The following is a 19,435-nucleotide window of genomic DNA, read 5'->3' as shown; positions in this document are numbered from 1 at the left end:
TTTTCCAGGGCACAGTTGATGTCTTTTGTAGTGGTTAGCTGGAGGGATCGAGTGTGATGTATTTACAGTATCTCCTCTGCTCTTTCGTAGCTCCCTCCGTGGCTCCTCAGAACATCCAGATCAACACTTTGTCATCCACACAGCTGGAGGTGCAGTGGGAGCCGCCCCCTGTCGAGACCCAAAATGGCATCATTCAGGGATATAAGGTGACACCCCCAAACCACCCACCTCGTCCAGTCTTTCTCACACTTCTATTATCCATCTTTTTCTCCTCCTCTCTGACTCCGCTGTCATTTCGAGCTCTCTAGGGTGGAAGAACATCTATAATCTGTTTCTTTTGCCTTTTTTTCTTATATTCTCCACAGATTTTACTGCGTTAGATAATGGCGCCCGACAGTATGGTTTAAAGAGCTGCCCATTTGGGTCATAAAATAATGATCATGGGTGAGGGTTAAGTGAATATCTGCAGAAATAAGCATGAAATTGATATATAAAAATGTCCTGGCAGTAATATGGCAGATTCATGTTAATGCTGAGATCCCTGTTGCTTCATTTAATACTTCAGTTCCTTGTGATCAAAGAAGAGTTATAAGCCCTCTGCACATTTCATTTGTTCTTTAAAGAGTTATTTGTGTGATATAACTATATTGGACTGAATACGTTTGATTATAAAAGAGATTATTGTGTTGAATGCTGATAATGAATACCAATACAGCATTCCAGACGTGCCAAAATACACAATATAATAACATCAGTCCACCCATCCATAATAGCAGCTATGACAAAAACTATTTACCTGTAACCTGATTTCCATTTTGAACACTTGGGCCATGAAATTCTACTGGCTATATTCTACTCGCTATAATTGGTCCATTCAGTTCAGTGTTTCCTACTAATCATATTCATGTATCCATTAACATTAGCATACATAACCAGAACATATTCATTAAATGCTAGGTGTGTATGCTATGTGTGTTCTCACCACCTCCCCAGCACCACCTGTCTAGATCTGCTGCAGGAAATCTTTCTCTCTCTAACAGCAGCAGCGGGATGTTTCCTTAATTTTATGATCCAGGCATTTAGCAGAGTAAGTCGATTTGTCTTACTCGGTCTTTCTGTTGCCTGTAGATTCTTTACTGGGAGATGGACAATCAGAATGAAACAGAGAGAGTTAAAATTCTCTTCCGGCCTGAAACCAGCATGAGACTGAAGAACCTGACCAGCTACACGTACTATATGGTCAAGCTGTCCGCCTTCAACGCTGCTGGAGACGGTCCTTTCAGTGAGCCCAGGAGGGGGCGCACTCTTCAGGCAGGTGAGCATTTACACAAATCATCCTAACGGCCATTAAACTCCCATTCACAACTGATCACAGAGGCCCCTTCTGACCCGAGCACAAACCGTTACACCTTTTAAGGCTAAACCATAAATCTGACCGCAGAGAGTGCGCCAAGGGCAACACGTCCACTTCCATATTGTGTTCTTCTCCATGCATGAAAACCAGGTCGACACCTGATCATATTTTGGAGCATGCTGCGTTATATCACCGTTGCATCATTCACATTAGCAATTCATGTGTTCTGCATTAAATCATTCACTCTATAAATGTTGTCTGAATGAATTACGCACAAGCAGGGAATGATTTGACCTCAGGCTCCACCTCACTGAAATGACGGGGAGGGGCTCGTTACCCACGAGTCACCTAAAAAAAAAAACGATTCGAAAATTATTCAAATGGTCTTGATGTGACCTCATTTGTTCAAACAGAGGAAACTCACCACCTCTACCTCTCTTTGACATTTCCTAAAGCAACAAGCTGCATTTGTGTAAGAGAACAGATTTGCATAGCTAGCACTGTAAGATCCCTGAGAGTGGGATTGAGTCACTTTTATAGATTTGTTTTTATTTAACATATTACATCAGACTCTAAAATTGGATCAGATGTGCTACATTCGAAGATGTTGCAAGACAGGCAGTGTACCCACACCTGTGACACATACCGATTAATTTTTGCAGTAATATAGGAAGTTGCTACAATGCTTAGCAACTGTAAACGCTCTATAGTTCAACTAAAATCTGACCTAAAACTTTCAATGTATTAATACTAAAATTGATATTATTTAAAAAGAAAATAACAGAAAAAAATAATGAATGTTGTAAAGAGTATTTGCTGCAAAAAGTGCAAAATCTTGTTTATTAAAGCTCTCATTATTTAAAGTCATTATTAAAATTCATGAAATGGGCTCAAATTTAGCAGCAATTATTGAGATAAGTAAAAAGGAAGGAAGCATGTATTAAGTTGGACAAAAACAGCAGCATTATTAGAGTCATTTGTCATATTCCCATTTTGTACAAGCAATCTTTCCTTTAAATATTTTTCAATAATTCATTGATCCATCAAGAGAGAAAGTGCGCTTTCCATAGATATAAAAAGTCATTTTAGTTTGTTCATTTTATCTTATTGTTTTTCATATTTATTTAACACAGCCAATTTATTCATTTATGTATTTAGTTTCCACTTCTTGCGTATACAATACCGCTCTTTGAAACAAATTAAATCATTTTATTTAGAACACGAAACCATAATGTGGTCAAGATCTTCGTGTAGTTATGCAGAAAAACACAGTGTAATCATGGTAAAAAAAAACACCAGGTGATGGCTTGTTGCTTTAATGCAATCTGTACGTGTTGCATTGATCAAACTACACGCGTCTCGCAGCTCCCAGCGCTCCCAGCTTCATCAGTTTCTCAGAGGTGACCAGCAGCACTCTGAACGTGTCCTGGGGATTCCCGCTGTCTCCCAACGGTGTGGTGGAAGGCTACAGGGTGGTCTATGAGCCCAGCACCCCTATTCAAGGTCTGCATGTTTCCACTGTATCAGACAACATTCTGCTTTTTTTAACATCTCTAGTAGTTTTCTGATGTTGTTTGTTGATGTGATGAGTTCTTTACATATAAAAAAAAAAATCTTGTTATTGTTTCCACGGCTCTGTGTTGAGTTTTCTCAAAGCCGGAAGCAGAAAAAGGCTGACTTTAATAATATTTCTTCATGTCAACATGCTTTTTGGTACCTAACTGGAGTAATTGATTTTGACTCGCTGTTCTTAGGTGGGAAGATGCCGTTGCATTGTAATGTTTGCCGAGTGGTGTGTAATTGTGCTGTCTTGTGTGTGTTTGTGCACATTAGGTGTGACCAAAGTGGTAACGGTGGATATCCGTGGCAGCTGGCAGCGCTGGCTGAAGGTGCGTGACCTGACCAAGGGTGTGACCTATTGCTTCCGCGTGCAGGCTAAGACTATTGCCTACGGGCCCGAGGCAGAGGCCAACATCACAGCGGGTCCTGTCAAAGGTGAGCTACACAACCAAACAAACACAGCAACAAAAACAGATCAGCAAACCTCTCAGGGTCGCTGAGCACAGCTCACATTCCCCACTCCTCAGCGAGAGGTGTCAGAAATACAGGCTGAGAAAAAAACACCTGCGTGGATCAATATCTCACAGTGATGTAGGCGTTTGGTTTAGCTTTAGACCTTCACTCACAAGGGTCGGAGCGCTCGCCTGTTCTTCTCAGTTCACTGCACGCTCTCCTCTTTCTGTTTAGGCTCTCCTGGATCTCCTGTAGAAATGTCAATCACAAAGACAGGATCCATGCTCAACATCCATTGGACACCAGGAGATGCGGGAGCAGGGCATGTGACTGGATACGTGATCGAAGCACGCCCATCAGGTACGTCGCTCAAAACCTGCCATTAATATAGTCACTTTTTTGTTAAAACATTCATGTTTAATTGCTGCTTTAAATTAAAGTTTTAGAGATTAAAATCTAAAAGGTAGATTTAAAGCAGCAATTAAACATTTAAGGAAAATCTAAATATTGACAAAGTTGTTTGCACTTCTTCAACCACCAACCAGGTTAAAACTTAAAAGGTAAAAAATAAAAATAAATAAAAAAACACTGACAATATAAAAAGCTAATTGAAAACATAAAAATAACAATGTTTAAGTATTGTATATTGTATATGTTTGATTTTACTTTTGTTAATAGTTTTAAAATGTACTTTATAAAGTGATTATTTTAATCTACACACAGTATATTTTCATCCAACAGTACATTGGTTTCACCAAGACTCGAAATGCTTCTGTATTGCAGTCAATTTCTTTTTGCCACAAACCTGCTAATCTACCAAAAGAATTTTACCAGCCGTCTGTATTTTACTTTTTTTTTATGAATTTATTTATTTTTTTATACAATGCAGGTCATTGCATCGCTTCACTGCATCATTTACAATTCCATTCATTTTCATTTTGGTGGTTTATGTGTTGCTTAGACATCTTAGATGAGCCTCCGATTTTTTGTTTTCACTGACCTAATAATTGCAAGATCACTGCAATTCTTTAAAATTCAAAGCATGTGATTTTAGAGAAATTTAGCCAAATCTAATTTCTACTCGCATTTGATGCTTGACGAGCGTTAATTTAGTTCGATTGCTGGTCTGAAATAATCTCCTGAACATTTACACGCCATTCTTACAGGGATACACTGGTATAACTGCCCTTTCCATGTCACCATGGTTTCATTCACATTGAACATCATCGCTTGTTGGGCAATGAAACAGCTGCTAGCTGCTCTCTTGATGTCAGCATCTGCTAAGTGAAATGAGACACAGTAATGAACTTAGTGCTACCAAGTGCGTGATGACATTTTCACTGGAAGTGACCTTGCTCTCCGCAGATGAAGGGATGTGGGATACATTTGTGCGCCACTTGCCTCCCACCAGCACCTCTCACTCAGTGAGTCTAGACCGCCTGCGGCAGGGTATCAGCTACCAGTTCCGAGTCCTGGCCGTCAACGAGTTCGGCTACGGCGAGCCGAGTGCGCCCTCTGCTGCCATGTCAGGTAATAACCCTCGCCTCCTGGCCTCCTGTACTGAGATGAGTCATCAAAGAGATTTTGACAGGGTGTTGCATCAGTTACTGTTGGTATTATTTAGTTCTAATGTGACTTTTACACCCACATGAACTGTTTGTACCACGTCTTTCTGGAAAAGCTCCGCTTTCTTAGCTGACAAGTCTTAAGGAAGCGTTCAGACTTGTTTCGTAAAAAGGTCGACTCGCGTGTTTCCGCTCTAATTCTTTAAGATAAATAAAAATAAAGGTTAACTAATTGTAGACATTTAGTTAGCGCATGTGGGTATGAAATATGTGCAGCTCAGACGAGGAGCGATTGATTTCATATCGATTGCTCTGATTTGATTTCACAGTTAAATCTTAATTCTTTTGAAAGAATGGATTTGATTTCTCCCAGTGGTCTCCATTTTAGCTCATTGCTGCCTGTGAGAATTTGTTGATAAAGCTATCACACTGCAAAAGATTCATTGTGTTTAGACTTTAAATCGATCTTAAATCAATATACATTTATTTGATAAGACTTGTTTTCTAAAGGTAAGTTTATACTTATGCTTAAAACTTAAAAAGAAATCGACCCATTGAATAAGAAAAATGGAATAATTCACTCAAAAAGATGAACATGTGCAGAACATTGATTCACCCTCAGATCATCATTTGTGAGTTAGAGATGTGGCTCTTAGAAATTCCCCTTAGAAATGTTTACTCATTGAGATTGCCTTGTTTCCATGTGTTTTCCTGTGGTTGAGCAACCACATCCCGAATTGGTATGGACTCTGAACCACCAGTCTGCCTCCTTATCACAGATAAAACAACCATTTTCTTTCTCATTGCTGTATAAGGAAAGTTAATAAATGTAACCGGGGTCATCTAGAGGCCAGTGCCATAAAAGGAACCTGAAACTACATTTATTTATCAGACAAATATAGTGAAGACCTTTGTATCTCTGAATATTATAGCTGAGAAATAATCACCGAAGCAGTTTTGAGATTTTTACTTGTCTACTTGGACAGCGGCTCTCATATGATCAGTTTGTTGTTTATAACAACAGTTAAACAATGTGTTTTTTATTTGCGATATTATAAACCGAGTCGTGATTCATCGTGGTTTTTCATTCTGGCTTTAACCTTGACAAGAGCGCGTCGGTGACAAAGCATGGGTTTGAAAGCAAGATTTCAATGTTAACCTCTAAAGCTATACAAGGGGGAAAAAAATGAAGCTGTCAAAGACTAGAGCTTTCTTCACAGCCTCATTCAGTCTTTCTCTTTGGCCATAGGCTAGTGCTTTCAAGAAAAACTGCCATGTTGCCTCAGCAAGTAATTAATGCAGTGTGGTGCAAGTCCTAGAGGTCTGTTTGTAAATGAAAAGCAAAGTATGTTATCAACATCTCGCATGTCGCGGGCCTGAAATATTCATACCACGGGCATGCTTCAATCTGTCTGTGAGCTGATGTCACTGCAGCTCAGTATTGCTGTCAGAGCGGTCCGTCAGTGGCTGTCACATATGACTGGAGAGTTCTGGCACATTTAGGCCATGCTCTCCTTTACTCCAGAGCACTAGAGATGAGCAGATAGGACACGGGCCAATAAACATGCATCACTGCTGCTCTAAATATGCTAGACAATCACTGCTGCTTCTCTCAGGTAAGAAAACATCTTCCTGAGTTGAGGAGGATCGCTACTACTAACTAAACATATTTTTCCAATGCCCTGTTTACACCTGATGTTAAGATTGATTTTTAGTGGTCCGATCAACCATACGCATTACTTTTTACACCTGGTCTTAACATCCCAAAAACCAGGACCAGAACCCAGCAAACTTTAATAACAAAATAAACAATACAATGCAAGTAAGCGCTAGCCTTACAGCATGCTCCGTGGTTGTATCTGACTCTCTGTGTTTGCGCTCTGGACAGCATCAAAGTTTTCTATTTACAGTGTGTTTTTGCATCGTCAAACTTAGTAGCCAATACAGAAATATCTGTGGATTTCTTGAACGCAGTGGCTAAGCAGTTTTAGTTGTTTTTTCAGTTTTGAGTTCTGCAAGCTAAACGTCTCATTATAATAAAGGAAGACGCAATGTAAATCAAAGATTTATTGTGCTGTGTCAAAAGAATCATTGATTAAAACAGATAAACTAAAGTCAGTGACAGCTATTCAGTGATTATTATTGATGTTCTTTCCTGGCTATATATAATCCATTCAGAATTTGAAGAAAAGTTTTTTTTTTCATTGATGCCAACAGCCTCGTGGACAGCTTGCTGACGTACAGAATTTTCCGCTACGGGTGTCCTGAAATTCAATCCTGGTTTAAGGATGTGTATATATATGGTCACATCAAGTTAAAATGAAAAATATCTCTTAAAAACACTTTAAAAAGTTTGAAATCCACTGTTTTAAAAGCATCTCCTGTGACTACTTGTGTTTGGATTCAGTTCGGCAAGCTCTACATCACTTTCACAGGATCTCAGTGGTCGAAAGCTTAAAACATATTAGACCTTGTTTACAAGACAAACGAAAGCAGTCTGAAACCATGTTTAATATCCTGAGACTGGATGGAATCATCAAGCTTCTGTGCCCAGCAAACACCACGTGATTTCATTTCATTCTTTCAAGTCTGACTGCCCAAAATTAAAAAAAAATGTAAACAATGTACATTTCTGTCCCTTTGTCATAAACAGCCCAACAGGACACCCCGTTTTATGAGGAGTGGTGGTTTCTCATCGTGTTGGCGTTGTGCGGTTTGATTCTGCTGCTGCTTGTGGTTTTTGGTCTCGTCTTACACGGACAGAACAGGAAGTACAAGAGCTGTGGAACAGGTGACCTGAACTAAACCTCTTCAGCCTTCTCTTGACACATCCATCCATCCGTCCTCCCTCACATAATCATTATGTGCTGTAAATCCACATACATATTCATCCAGATAAACACATCCGCCCACTCAGACTCCCACGCCGTCCAGCAAACAGTGTGATTAAAGTTTGACCCAGGTGATGTTTTTGCTGTGATGATGATATGCTGACTGCTGTAGGTAAAGCTGTGTCCACGGTGGAGGAGACGGTCACGCTGGACAACGGAGGCTTCACAGCTCTTGAGCTCAACAGCAGACCTGTTCATGTCAAGGGCGTCTTCTTGAGGAAGAATGGCACCAGGTAATGTAACAGCGGCTTATTTATGAGGCATCTGATGAATTCACAATCTTGTGGGATTTCATAAAATCATACTAGTTTATCCGGTTGCTAAATGGGTTGAAATCGTCATTAGGACTCATCACATGATTGGGAATTTCATGTTCCACACACAGATTTCGCAGCAGGTTCAACAAATTTGGCGGATTGGCCAACAGATACCTGCTTGGATTGAATGTGACTTAAAGGAATAGTTCACCCAAATAATTTCAATTGTTGGTTCTCATAGTGAAATCTTTTAGCTACCAGGCATTTAGTACAGCTCTATCCATGCCTTTATCACTTGTTTTCGTCTCCGAGCAGGTCCCCCCCTCGACCCAATCCAGCCGGACTGCGCTATTCAGATGAAGACATCTGTAGCAATTACAACGGTGTGGTTTCCACAGAGAGCACCGCACTGACAGAGAGGCCCGCAGAGATATCCGAGTCTGAGGTGGGGCGATGCATATTTACCCAATTAACACTTTGCAGCGTGCTGACAGGCGATCTGACCAATCATTACACAGAATCTGCCTTTTTTTGTCTGACAAACCAGACCGAAGAGAAGATTAACGTTTGAAGACATTAAAGAGCCACAAAACAGAATTTATTTTTTTTTTAAAAATGACAAAATTTGAAAGCTGCGACTTTTTGCTTTATACTTACAATAACCTGCTCTGTCTTTAAAGAGGTAGTCCACCCCAGAAAGAAAAGTTTGTCAGTAATCACTTACCCCCAGGTCGTTCCAAACCAATAGAAGGAACGCAGTTTAAGTTATTTTGTGACTTGTGACTGTCCCGTTGGCTGCCAAGTAATGAACACTGTCAAGGTCCAGAAAAGTATAAAAGACATTTTCAAAACGTCTCCTGGTTTGATTTGTGTTCTGAAGACGAACCGAGCTTTCACAGGTTTGGAATGACATGGGGGTAAGTGATTCATGACAAAAAATGAGAGAGAACGTGTGTGACGCGAGAGCAGCATTGCTTGTCCGGCACAGAAACATTAAGTCTTAGCGAACACTCAGCTGGGGTTTTCTTTGACCAGCTGTCTTTCCATTATCGCTTGCATACAAGATATGGCAAACACGAATCTTCCAAGTGTGTGATTTCCCCTCTCATATTTCCACCGTCAGGCCACAGACAGCGAGTGCGAGGAGGAGCCGATCAAACACTCGTTCGTGAATCACTACATGAGCGACCCGTCGTACTTCAACTCGTGGAAGCGGCAGCAGAAGGGGCTGAAGCAGACGCTGGCCTGTTCCTACGACGAATGTGCCAGCGGGGACACGGAGTCCTACTATCAGACAGTGGTCACACAGCACAGCGTCGGCGGGGTCTACACCCCCGCAGGCCAGCCCGCGCCAGGCTCACGGACTCCCGTCACAGGCTTCTCCTCGTTCGTGTGACACACGAGAGGACCCGGACCCCTCTTTGCGTCTCGGACAACATAGTTGCAGAGGAACTTCTCTGGTTTCGCACAGTACTATCACCACGAGCACTACAAGAGACATCACATGTGACTGACTGCTCATCGAGTTGCTGGATCCTGAATGTACTCGCTTAGTGATCGAGATCATCATTAAGAGAAGGGGAGAAAAAAAAAAAGATTTTTATACGCCGATGCCGAAGACTAATCAGAGTTACTGTTAATGTACGTGTCCCCATCCCCCCCGCCGTTTGCAGCCTCGGTTGTGAAAGATGCGTAAATGTCTGTGGTTTTAATGAGCAGGACAACAGAAAACTCCTGTGACGAGACATTCCCGGCACATATTCACACTTTACATTCCTGCCCTTGCCACATTGAAAAGAACTTAAGGAAAAAGCTAAGTGAAAAACACGCTGTAATTACTGTATACTCTTGTCTGAATAATCTCATCTCACTGTCAGTGTCGCTATATATACATGTTGCACTCGAGATCGTAAAGGTCATGAAATGTAAATCTTCTCTAATGGATTTGATTCGCGTTCTCGCGGCCTGGATAATGAAGCACGGTTGTTTTCAGTATATTCTCTATAGACTCACCAGCAAGAAAACCTACGGAGGCTGTTAGAAGAAGCCAGACAGCTCTGGTTCCCTGCCTCTGTGTAATCAGACGGTGAGACAGTGCCAGATGTGTTGTGATTCGTGCCATCGCTCATTCTCACACATATCAACAAAGTCAGCTTTTTTTTTTTTTTTTTTTTTACATTTTTAATTTTTGGCTTTTACTCTTCTCGTTTCGTTCCTGTCTGTTCGGCCTCGCTTAGGAACTGCAAACACTCACTTGAAATTATTTAATGAACGATTGTATGAATTGTATGTGAGGAGATCGGTATGCGGTTGCTTTGCACATATGTTCTGCACTTTTGAGCCATAAATATTTCAGTTTCCTTCTTTTGATTGAATATTTGCTTTTATACCGGCTTGTAAAAAGTGTAATTTTACAGTGCGATTTTAGAATTAATTTGTATGAATTTTGTTGTTCACTGTAGTGTTCTTCAGAAGTGGCGTACAGTAGTTCCGTTGTTCTTTCACAAAAAGTATGAATTTTTGCAGTTCTTGAAAATGCCAACACAAAAAGTACAGTAATCAAACAAGAGTGTACCGTTATGGAAATGTTTGTTTCAATCCCACCAACTGTTTTAGCACAAGTGTATGTCATGGACGTTCATGAAGTAAAGATTTTTTTATGATAAATTAAATGTTTGTTGTTTACTTAAATTGCTCCAACCACAATTTCATATTGATAATACGTCAACATGCACATCAAATCATGACAGAAAGACACAGATTTGGGAAACCATTTAGTCAAATCATCACTCACAGAATAGACTGTATTTTGTATCTCTGTCCTGAATGTTGGCGAATCTACAGACAGTTTTTTTCTTTGAAGTTGCAACAATTTGAATGAAGGAAAATGGTCAAGTATATCAAACATATAATGACCTTTTAAAGCACAAACTGGAGCAGATAAGGTAAGAAGGCGAAACAGCAATAAATGTTGTGCAAAATAATCATCATCAGTGTAAAAATGACAACTTTGACTGACCTGGCCTGCATGAGCTACATTGTTATCTTAAAATCGCTGTTCATCTTTTCAGTTTAAATCTGCATTCTTTAAATAATTGTCTCTGGTCCAATGTAAGCTAATGTGGTTTTGTGTTCACCCAACAAGCTTTTTAAAAATATGATCAATTATAATATTCAATATATATATATATATATATATATATATATATATATATATATATATATATATATATATATATAATATGATGTTACTAGACACCCCAGCTGAAAAAAGCTAGCATCAATAATTAATTACCTTTTTAATAATTAAATACATTAAGCTAAAAAAAAAAAAAAAGATTATCTGATCAGCAACACATTTATATCTGAAGACACTGCAAGATTCAGTATTACGCATCCATACTAAAAACTTAAACTTTTGCCATGTTTGCCATTTTACTAGAATATATATATATATATATATATATATATATATATATATATATATATATATATATATATATATATATATATATGACTGAACTCAGTTCCCTTTTGTCCAGAGGGCGTCACCAAGAACTGTTAAAATACAATGAAAGGACGTCCCTAATGTTATTGTGCAACAGAACACAGAGGAAGTGTGTTTTAGAAAGACGCGGGGCTTTGCTGTCTTCTAAGGTGAGTAAAATCGATGTGCTACTTTATTAGACATTTAGGACATGGTTTCTGTTGTTTGTGCCTTTCGTCGATTTTATATATGTTACCCAACAACGACATAAGACTTACGTAACCTCTGCTAGTTACCGCAGTTAACGCCGATAACTCGACACGTAAAAATGTGGCATTTTGCCTTATTTGGTCGTCCAGCCAACCTGTAAACCACGCCCCTTTCCGGTTCATGCGCCGTTTGATGGAAGTTAAATACACCGACAGCATCGTCGAGCAGTAGGACTTCAACAGAATACAGCGCTAGACTGACAGCTGACTTACAATGATCGATCTCCCATCTCTGTCCGTCACCTGGAGCCTGGTGCTTCTGCTCCTAACACTTTTCTATATGTGAGTACTAAACAACAGGTTAAAGAAAAAATCATTAGGCTATGCAGTATTGTGTTGCGTTATGTTGTTAAAACGTTTAATTCAGCAGCTTCAGCTGCATTTTATCACATTTTTAGTTAGTAATGTATAGCGTTGCGTATATTGTGTTCTTCATCACGCTGTACAGTTCATAACATCTATATTTCATGTGGTTATGCAGTCTAATATCTGTGTTATCGAACCCACTGTAGTTATGGTGTTTGGCCGCATGGATTTTTTAAGAAACTGGGAATCCCAGGACCAAGGCCTTGGCCTTTCTTTGGAACATTTCTCTCATACACTAAAGTGAGTCATTAATTATGTAGCTCCTGTAGAATAGTATAGGGCAGTGCTTTTTAGCTTTTTTTTATGTCTGTGTGCAAATGTGTTTTAGGGTTTTTTCAATTTTGATATGGAGTGTGCAAAGAAGTATGGAAAAGTTTGGGGGTGAGTCTTAATCGTACATTTACATTAAATATGATGTTATGCTTAAGTCAGTTTTATTGTCAGTAAAGCTCTAATGGTTAAATTATGTATTAAAAAGAAACTGGGCGTTTTATTAGTGGATCACAACAGATCTTTCAAAATCTGAGGTTCTTATTTCCATGTTATTTTACATTATTTTATTGAATTCTTTTATGCTCACCGTGGATACATTTGTTTTTACATTAAAAAAAGGAATATTGTGAAATATTGAGTGTGACCCTGGACCACAAAACCAGGATTGCATGTATATTTGTAGTAATAGCCAACAATATACAGGTGCTGGTCATGTAATTATAATATCATCAAAAAGTTGATTTATTGCACTAATTCCAGTCAAAAAGTCAAACTTGTATATCATTGTTCATTAGTTACACACAGGCTGATATTTCAAATGTTTATTTCTTTTCACTTTGATGATTATAACCGGCAACTAATAAAAATCCCAAATTCAGTATCTCAGAAAATCTGAATTATTTAAGACCAATACAAAGAAAGGATTTTTGAATCTTGGCCAACTGAAAAGTATGAACATGTAAAGCATTTAATACTTATTTGGGGCTCAATGACTGCAGCAATGTGACTTGGCGTAGAGTCAATCAGTCTGGGGTGATGCTCAGGTGTTATGTTATGAGTTTGCTGGGCAATGAAGAACAGGGATACCATGGTCCTTCTACCAGGAACTGGTAGCTTTGGGACTGTGTGCAGGTACCAAGTCCTGTTGGAAAATAAAATCTACATCTTCATAAAGTTGGTCAGCCACAGGAAGCATGAAGTGCTCCAAAACCTCCTGGCATACGGCTGCGTAGACCTTGGACCTCAGAAAACGGTGGACCATCACCAGCAGATGACATGGCACCCCAAACCATCACTGACTGTGGAAACTTTACACTGGACCTCAAACAACGTGGATCCTGTGCCTCTCCGCTCTTCTTCCAGACTCTGGGACCCTGATTTAAGCCTAAGCGAGTCACTTCTGATGCTGTCTGTTGTTCAAGAGTGTCTTGACACAAGCAATACGACAACTAAAACCCATGTCTTCGATACGTCTGTGCTTGGTGCTTCTTGAAGCACTGACTCCAGCTGCAGTCCACTCTTTGTGGGGTTTTGTTGTACAGTCCTTTCCAAGGTGCGGTTATCCTTATTTCTTGTACACTTTTTTTCTACCACATCTTTTCCTTCCCTTCGCCTCTCTATTAACATGCTTGGACACAAAGCTCTGTGAACAGCAAGCCTTTTTTGCGATGACCTTTTGTTTCTTGCTTGCTTTTCGCAAGGTGTCAACGGTCATCTTTTGGACAACTGTCAAGCCAGCAGTCTTCCCCATGGTTGTGTAGCCTACAGAACTAGACTGAGAGACCATTTAAAGGCCTTTGCAGGTGTTTTGAGTTAATTAGCTAATTGTTGCACCAGGTGTCTTCAATATTGAACCTTTTCACAATATTCAGATTTTCTGAGATCCTGAATTTGTTATAATCATCAAATTCAAAAAGAATTATAAATAATTATATCGGTCTGTGTGTAATGAATGAATATAATATAGAAGTTTCACTTTTTGAATGGAATTAGTGAAATAAATCAACTTTTTGATGATATTCTAATTATATGACCAGCACCTGTATTATATGGGTCAAAATTACTTTATGCCAAAAATCACTAGGATTTTAAGTAAATATAATGTTCCAAGAAGATCTTTTGTAAATTTCTTACTGTAAATATATCAATATATTTTTGATTATTAATATGCATTGCCCTTCTAAATATGATATATATATTTTTGTTGTTGGTCCTATCGAACCTTAAATTGTGTAAAAGCTTATTTATTCAGTTTTCAGAAGATGTATAAATCTCAGTTTTAAAAAAAATTGGGCGTTGTCACATAGTTTATTTGCCTGCTTTATATGGTAATGTTTTAAAATGCAATTATTGCTATCTTGGTCATGTTTTTTGAATAACATGTGACAATCATGTGACAATGTTGCATGTATATTTAGTGATTTAACCGCTTACAAGTGAGGACAAAGTTGAAACCGTTGTTGTGCTGAATATTTGTTAAATTTGTCAAGATTCTTTACTCGAAAGAACACTGTTTATTCAATGCAGAAATGTTTTGTAACATTATACATGTATTTAATGTCAAGTTTGATCTGTTTAATGCAAGTGGAATTATACTTTTTAAAATATGTTCTTTTAAATGGTAGTGTAGGTATTTGACTGAATCACCGTGATTTCGAACTGATCAATATTGCTTTCATTGCTCAGGATCTATGATGGAAGGCTCCCAATATTAATGGTCGCTGACCTGGAAATGATCAAAGCGATTATGGTGAAAGAATGTTATTCTACCTTCACTAACAGAAGGGTACGCTCACCTTCAAAGTTGTACAAAAAGTGTAATAATGGCATGAAGCTGAGGACTTCTTTACACCCCAGTACACATCGTCATTTTGTAATTTGTGCAGGAAACAAATGCAGGTCTCGCTGGCCCCTTTGCTGATGGCATAACTATAGTTAAAGATGAGAGATGGAAGAGAATACGCAGTTCACTCTCTCCATATTTCACAAGTGGTCGACTGAAAGAGGTACGTAAAAGGCCACTGAAGCCGTGGTTCACCAAAACATGTGCTGTTTAAAATATGAATGACTTTCTTGTTTCTTTTGAATGACGAAATATGTTGTTATAAAGTTGTTAAAAAGATATGAAACAAATTTAGTTACACTTTAATGCAGATGTTTTTGTCACAAAAAAAAATGGTATTGCATACTTTTGTGTAATATTTAGTTTTATATTCATTTATGCTTTGCTTGTTGCTCTCTGACACTTACGTAACTAACACACATTTCTAAATGTTTCAGATATTTCCCATAGCTGTGACACATGCAGATCGATTTATTAAAAATATGCAAAAGAAAGACAACGAGCAGCCAGTTAAAGTGAAAGAGTACGTGTGGCACCTGTCTTTAAGGCACTCGTAGTCAGTCATGAACTTGTGTACAATCATAAACTAATGTATTTACTGCGGTTGATTGTGATGTATAAAACAACATAGCATTCTTTTAATTTATGAATTAATTATATTATGAAAATTATGTAGATCGCATTGACTTTGATAGAAAGTAATGATATGAAAATGATCACTATAATCTAATGAGAAGCATTTTACTCACATACTCTTTTATTCTAGAGTTGTGGCTCCGTACAGTTTGGATGTGGTCACCAGCTCTTCCTTTAGCATCGACATGGACTCCATAAACAATGCAGATGATCCTTTCGTTGCTAACATCAAAAAGTTTTTAAACTTCAGTTTATTCAGTCCTCTCTTTCTGATTTTAGGTAAGTCATTTTTATCTTTTAAAAACATTACTTATACATTAGTTTCACAGCTTTTAATTTGCGCGAATACACGAATACTGTTTTCATATCTGAATTTCTTTTTGTATTATTTCAGCTTTATTTCCCTTCCTTGCAAATATTTTGGGGAAAATGGGCATAAGTCTTTTTTCAAAGTCATCTATGGAGTTTTTCTATAGCGTCCTGAGAAAGATTAAGGATGAGCACAGCAAGGAATCAAATGTACGCTATTTTGCTCTAAAGCTTATGCATGCCCAAAAACGTGTTAAGGCCATTACTTCAAAGAATCAGAAATGACTTTGTGTTTTTTAATTCAGGATCGAGTAGACTTTCTCAAACTCATGATCCAGAATCAAATACCTGATAAAAAATTCGAAGACACAGAAGAGCAACCAGCAAAAGGTTTGAGAGACAGTACAGAATTTACATATTATAGACTATTTCATTTACAATGTGCCTCGTTTTCAAATATGCTGTTTTTGATAGGACTAACAGACCACGAGATTCTGTCCCAGTCCTTCATTTTCATTTTCGGAGGTTATGAGACGACAAGCACCACTCTCACTTACCTCCTCTATAATCTTGTAACTAATCCTGACTGCCTGGAAAAGCTGGTTGAGGAGATTGACACAAACTTCCCTCTTGATGTGAGAAACCGCAGTTTCTGCTCTTTTGTGTAGACAATCAAGCTTAAAGGAATTTTGGAGAAATTCAGCATTAAATGGCTTGCTCACCAATAGATCCTCCGCGGTGAATGGGTGCCGTCAGAGAGAGAGTCCAAACAGGCACGATGATCCACAAGTAATACACATGACTCCAGTTCATCAACTGTATCTAGTGAAGTAAAAAGTTGTGCGTTTGTAAGAAACAAGTCCACGATGAAGGCATTTTTAATTCAAACTGTTGCTTCCAGCTAATATACATCAACAATATTTTGCAGTGTCTCATCTGAGTTAGATGATAGTTATGCACAGATAAAGCACCATTTACAAGAGAAAACCCTTTTAAATGAAATATGCTGGTTGGATTTAGATGTGAGAGAACAACAGGGGATGAATAATTTTACTGGAGGAAGTGCTATTATGGAATATTTCAACCATTGAGGTATTGGTTTAAAGTTCAATGGTGGCTGTGTATGTTAACGTCGCTTTTGACTTCATAAAAGTGAGAGACTGGAGTGGATTAGTTGTGGATTCTTGTGACGTTTTATATCAGCTGTTTGGACTATCATTTGAAAGAAACTCAAATTTTCTCAAAATCTGTTCTGATGAAGAAACTAAATCATCTATGTTGTCCTCAGTAGATGTTCTTTTTGGGGATTATTCCTTAAAGTTTAATGTTCAGTTGTTTTAATTAATGAACTGGAATTGGTTTTAAAACAAAGCTGAAATATGCATTGGCTATGTTTTTTGTTTGTTTATTTAGACTCCCATCACGTACGATGCATTGATGAAAATGGATTATTTGGAAATGGCCATCAATGAATCAATGCGTCTCCTTCCCACTGCACCACGCTTAGAAAGGGTCTGCAAGAAGACCGTGGAGCTCAATGGGGTGACCATACCAAAGGACACTCTGGTTGCAATTCCTACATATGTTTTGTGTCGTGATCCAGAGCTCTGGGAGTCTCCAAATGAGTTCAGGCCAGAGAGGTGATGTCAATCATCTGACACCGATGCTTTCTAAGCATTTCCTGCACAACCACTTTCGGTCTTCTCACTTCGGTTTTTCTTTCATACTATAGAGCATATAAATTAAATAGTTTAAGAAGATTAATTGAAACAAAAATCGCTAAACCTCTATATCTGTGATATTTTTTTACAGGTTCAACCCAGAAAGTAAGTCAGAGATTAACCAGTATATTTTCATGCCTTTTGGACTCGGGCCTCGAAATTGCATTGGAATGAGATTCGCCCTAATGATCATGAAGCTTCTTGTGGTGAAGCTGCTTCAGAACTTCAGTTTGGAAACATGTAAAGAGACACAGGTTTGTAGAAAATGTCTTTAGAATGCATACATTAGTTACGTGAAGCTGACTATGTTTCGCCTCTTAATTAAACGAAAAGTTATTAATGCATATTCTTTATTTTCTCCTGTTTTCAGATTCCTTTACAGCTGAATGCTATGTTTCAGCCAAAGGTTCCCATCACACTGAAGTTTATACCAAGATCTCACAAGGCAAAAGAATAATTAAAATGCAGATAATTTCATATAATTATGCAGACTATATTATACAAATTATATTTGTTGTAAAAAAAAAAAAAATAATTACCTAAATATTTTTTTTTATATTACATTTTTACACTGTATTTTTGAATTGGTCTTGATTGTTTGGTTTTGGATGGATGGTTGTGATATTTACTGGACCCTGAGCTATTCCTGATTTATTCACTTTGTGTCATGTGCTATGTCAAATGTAAAAATACACTAAAATGGTTTAACAAGATTAAGGTGGACGACATGTTTTTTCTCCTCTGATAACTATAAAAAATAAATAAACTGCCATGTTACTATATTAATATCTGACTGTTTTACAATGTAATAACTTAATAAAATCAAGACGTATAAGCTCTTTCTGATATTTTAAAACAATAATAAAACATTTTAGAAAATTAGTAAATAATCTTCGCTTACAAGTCTATTGATTTATCTTAAAGATTTTTTTTATTATTTCATATAGAAATAATAAAGTACGACATAGAGTGTGTGTTCATGCAATAACAGGGTTTGTGATACGGTTTCTTCTAGTTTGCCACCTAAAAAAATGAACCAACCTACCATGGTCTTCTTGTATTCAATTGTTTCCCAGTAAACTAGAGCTGGACATTAGAAACAGCTTCCAACACAACTGCTAGGCAATTCTCCTGTGTGACAAATAGACACATTGCTTCATTTAAAAAAATGCATTTGATACATTATATCTAGACTACAGTATTTGTTATATACGTGGTGTTGAAAATATGGTTATTCTGTCTGATATACGAGGCTGTTTATCTTGCTGATAACTGTTAAAAGGGTTACTACTATGCAACGCCTACATCACTAGCTATGCATCATGTGATTGGTAGGTTATTAACAGACGGCTGAAACAACCAATAATATACAGCTCCCTCTACATTGTACATACTTACAATTCACCAGAGAGTTGAATCATAAAGTGTTTAGCAGTCAGTTTCAGCAGTTTATTTTGTCTCAGCACTCTGCTTCTCTTTTTGTCCGAAGGGTGTCTCTGTAATCTGTTACAAAGAAATGTTACTGTGTGCATGGGTTTGTTTTGAGTCGCAAGATATCCAACTACGAAGCGCGAAGCGGCACTCTAAGACCAAGCCGTTTAGGTTAGAAAGTGCATAATTACATTTGGTGTCTTTGGTCGTTTTCAAAAAAAAGTAACGACTGAAGTCTCGTGGAGCATAGTGCTGAATATGCCAGAAGCGTCAAAAGTGTCGACCGGCGCTATTTGGCCG

At 38.1% G+C, this 19,435-nt stretch overlaps 2 protein-coding genes and 1 long non-coding RNA gene across 8 annotated transcripts in view; 2 read left to right on the top strand and 1 right to left on the bottom strand.

Moving 5' to 3' along the window:
* The window catches only part of sdk1a (sidekick cell adhesion molecule 1a), a 245,019-nt gene extending 234,267 nt beyond the window's left edge, over nucleotides 1–10,752 (top strand). For 2 of the 4 annotated variants that reach the window (XM_043234647.1, XM_043234644.1), the window contains 10 exons: nucleotides 91–206; nucleotides 1,129–1,315; nucleotides 2,720–2,857; nucleotides 3,188–3,349; nucleotides 3,602–3,727; nucleotides 4,733–4,897; nucleotides 7,586–7,723; nucleotides 7,936–8,056; nucleotides 8,396–8,525; nucleotides 9,204–10,752. In XM_043234647.1, coding sequence (XP_043090582.1) covers nucleotides 91–206; nucleotides 1,129–1,315; nucleotides 2,720–2,857; nucleotides 3,188–3,349; nucleotides 3,602–3,727; nucleotides 4,733–4,897; nucleotides 7,586–7,723; nucleotides 7,936–8,056; nucleotides 8,396–8,525; nucleotides 9,204–9,476 — 1,556 coding nt within the window. In that variant the 3' untranslated portion in view covers nucleotides 9,477–10,752. The remainder of the gene's footprint in view (nucleotides 1–90; nucleotides 207–1,128; nucleotides 1,316–2,719; nucleotides 2,858–3,187; nucleotides 3,350–3,601; nucleotides 3,728–4,732; nucleotides 4,898–7,585; nucleotides 7,724–7,935; nucleotides 8,057–8,395; nucleotides 8,526–9,203) is intronic. The other 2 variants (XM_043234645.1, XM_043234648.1) reach the window with 2 other exon arrangements.
* Nucleotides 10,753–11,623: 871 nt separating this feature from the next.
* LOC122333178 (cytochrome P450 3A30-like) lies at nucleotides 11,624–18,417 on the top strand. Of its 3 annotated transcripts, none has more exons than XM_043230692.1 (14): nucleotides 11,624–11,737; nucleotides 11,927–12,118; nucleotides 12,349–12,442; nucleotides 12,531–12,583; nucleotides 14,882–14,981; nucleotides 15,082–15,201; nucleotides 15,476–15,561; nucleotides 15,805–15,953; nucleotides 16,069–16,193; nucleotides 16,289–16,373; nucleotides 16,458–16,618; nucleotides 17,397–17,623; nucleotides 17,796–17,958; nucleotides 18,075–18,417. In XM_043230692.1, exons 2-14 carry the CDS (start codon nucleotides 12,051–12,053, stop codon nucleotides 18,159–18,161), a joined length of 1,518 nt encoding a protein of 505 aa, XP_043086627.1. In that variant the 5' UTR covers nucleotides 11,624–11,737; nucleotides 11,927–12,050; the 3' UTR covers nucleotides 18,162–18,417. The 3 variants fall into 3 exon arrangements, with proteins under 3 accessions (XP_043086627.1, XP_043086619.1, XP_043086635.1); XM_043230684.1 differs by having other exon boundaries at nucleotides 11,685–11,737; nucleotides 11,869–12,118; XM_043230700.1 differs by having other exon boundaries at nucleotides 11,720–11,737; nucleotides 11,993–12,118.
* LOC122333245 lies at nucleotides 18,223–19,424 on the bottom strand. The gene is made up of 2 exons (XR_006248599.1): nucleotides 19,327–19,424; nucleotides 18,223–18,835 (listed from the first exon to the last, which is right to left on the bottom strand). It is a non-coding gene; the product is annotated as an uncharacterized LOC122333245 (long non-coding RNA).
* Between the last annotated feature and the right edge of the window lie 11 nt (nucleotides 19,425–19,435).

The sequence above is a fragment of the Puntigrus tetrazona genome, chromosome 3 (assembly GCF_018831695.1).
Source record: "Puntigrus tetrazona isolate hp1 chromosome 3, ASM1883169v1, whole genome shotgun sequence".
Taxonomy (NCBI): domain Eukaryota; kingdom Metazoa; phylum Chordata; class Actinopteri; order Cypriniformes; family Cyprinidae; genus Puntigrus; species Puntigrus tetrazona.
Note: the sequence above shows the minus strand (reverse complement) of the source record. Positions and strands in the feature narration are given on the sequence as shown.

Excerpts from the sequence above, each read along its gene's own strand:
- LOC122333178 (XM_043230692.1), top strand. The coding sequence starts at position 12,051 with ATGATCGATCTCCCATCTCTGTCCGTCACCTGGAGCCTGGTGCTTCTG. Across the intron at positions 15,954-16,068 it reads TCCTCTCTTTCTGATTTTAG|CTTTATTTCCCTTCCTTGCA; the intron begins GTAAGTCATTTT and ends GTATTATTTCAG. Across the intron at positions 16,619-17,396 it reads ACACAAACTTCCCTCTTGAT|ACTCCCATCACGTACGATGC; the intron begins GTGAGAAACCGC and ends TTGTTTATTTAG.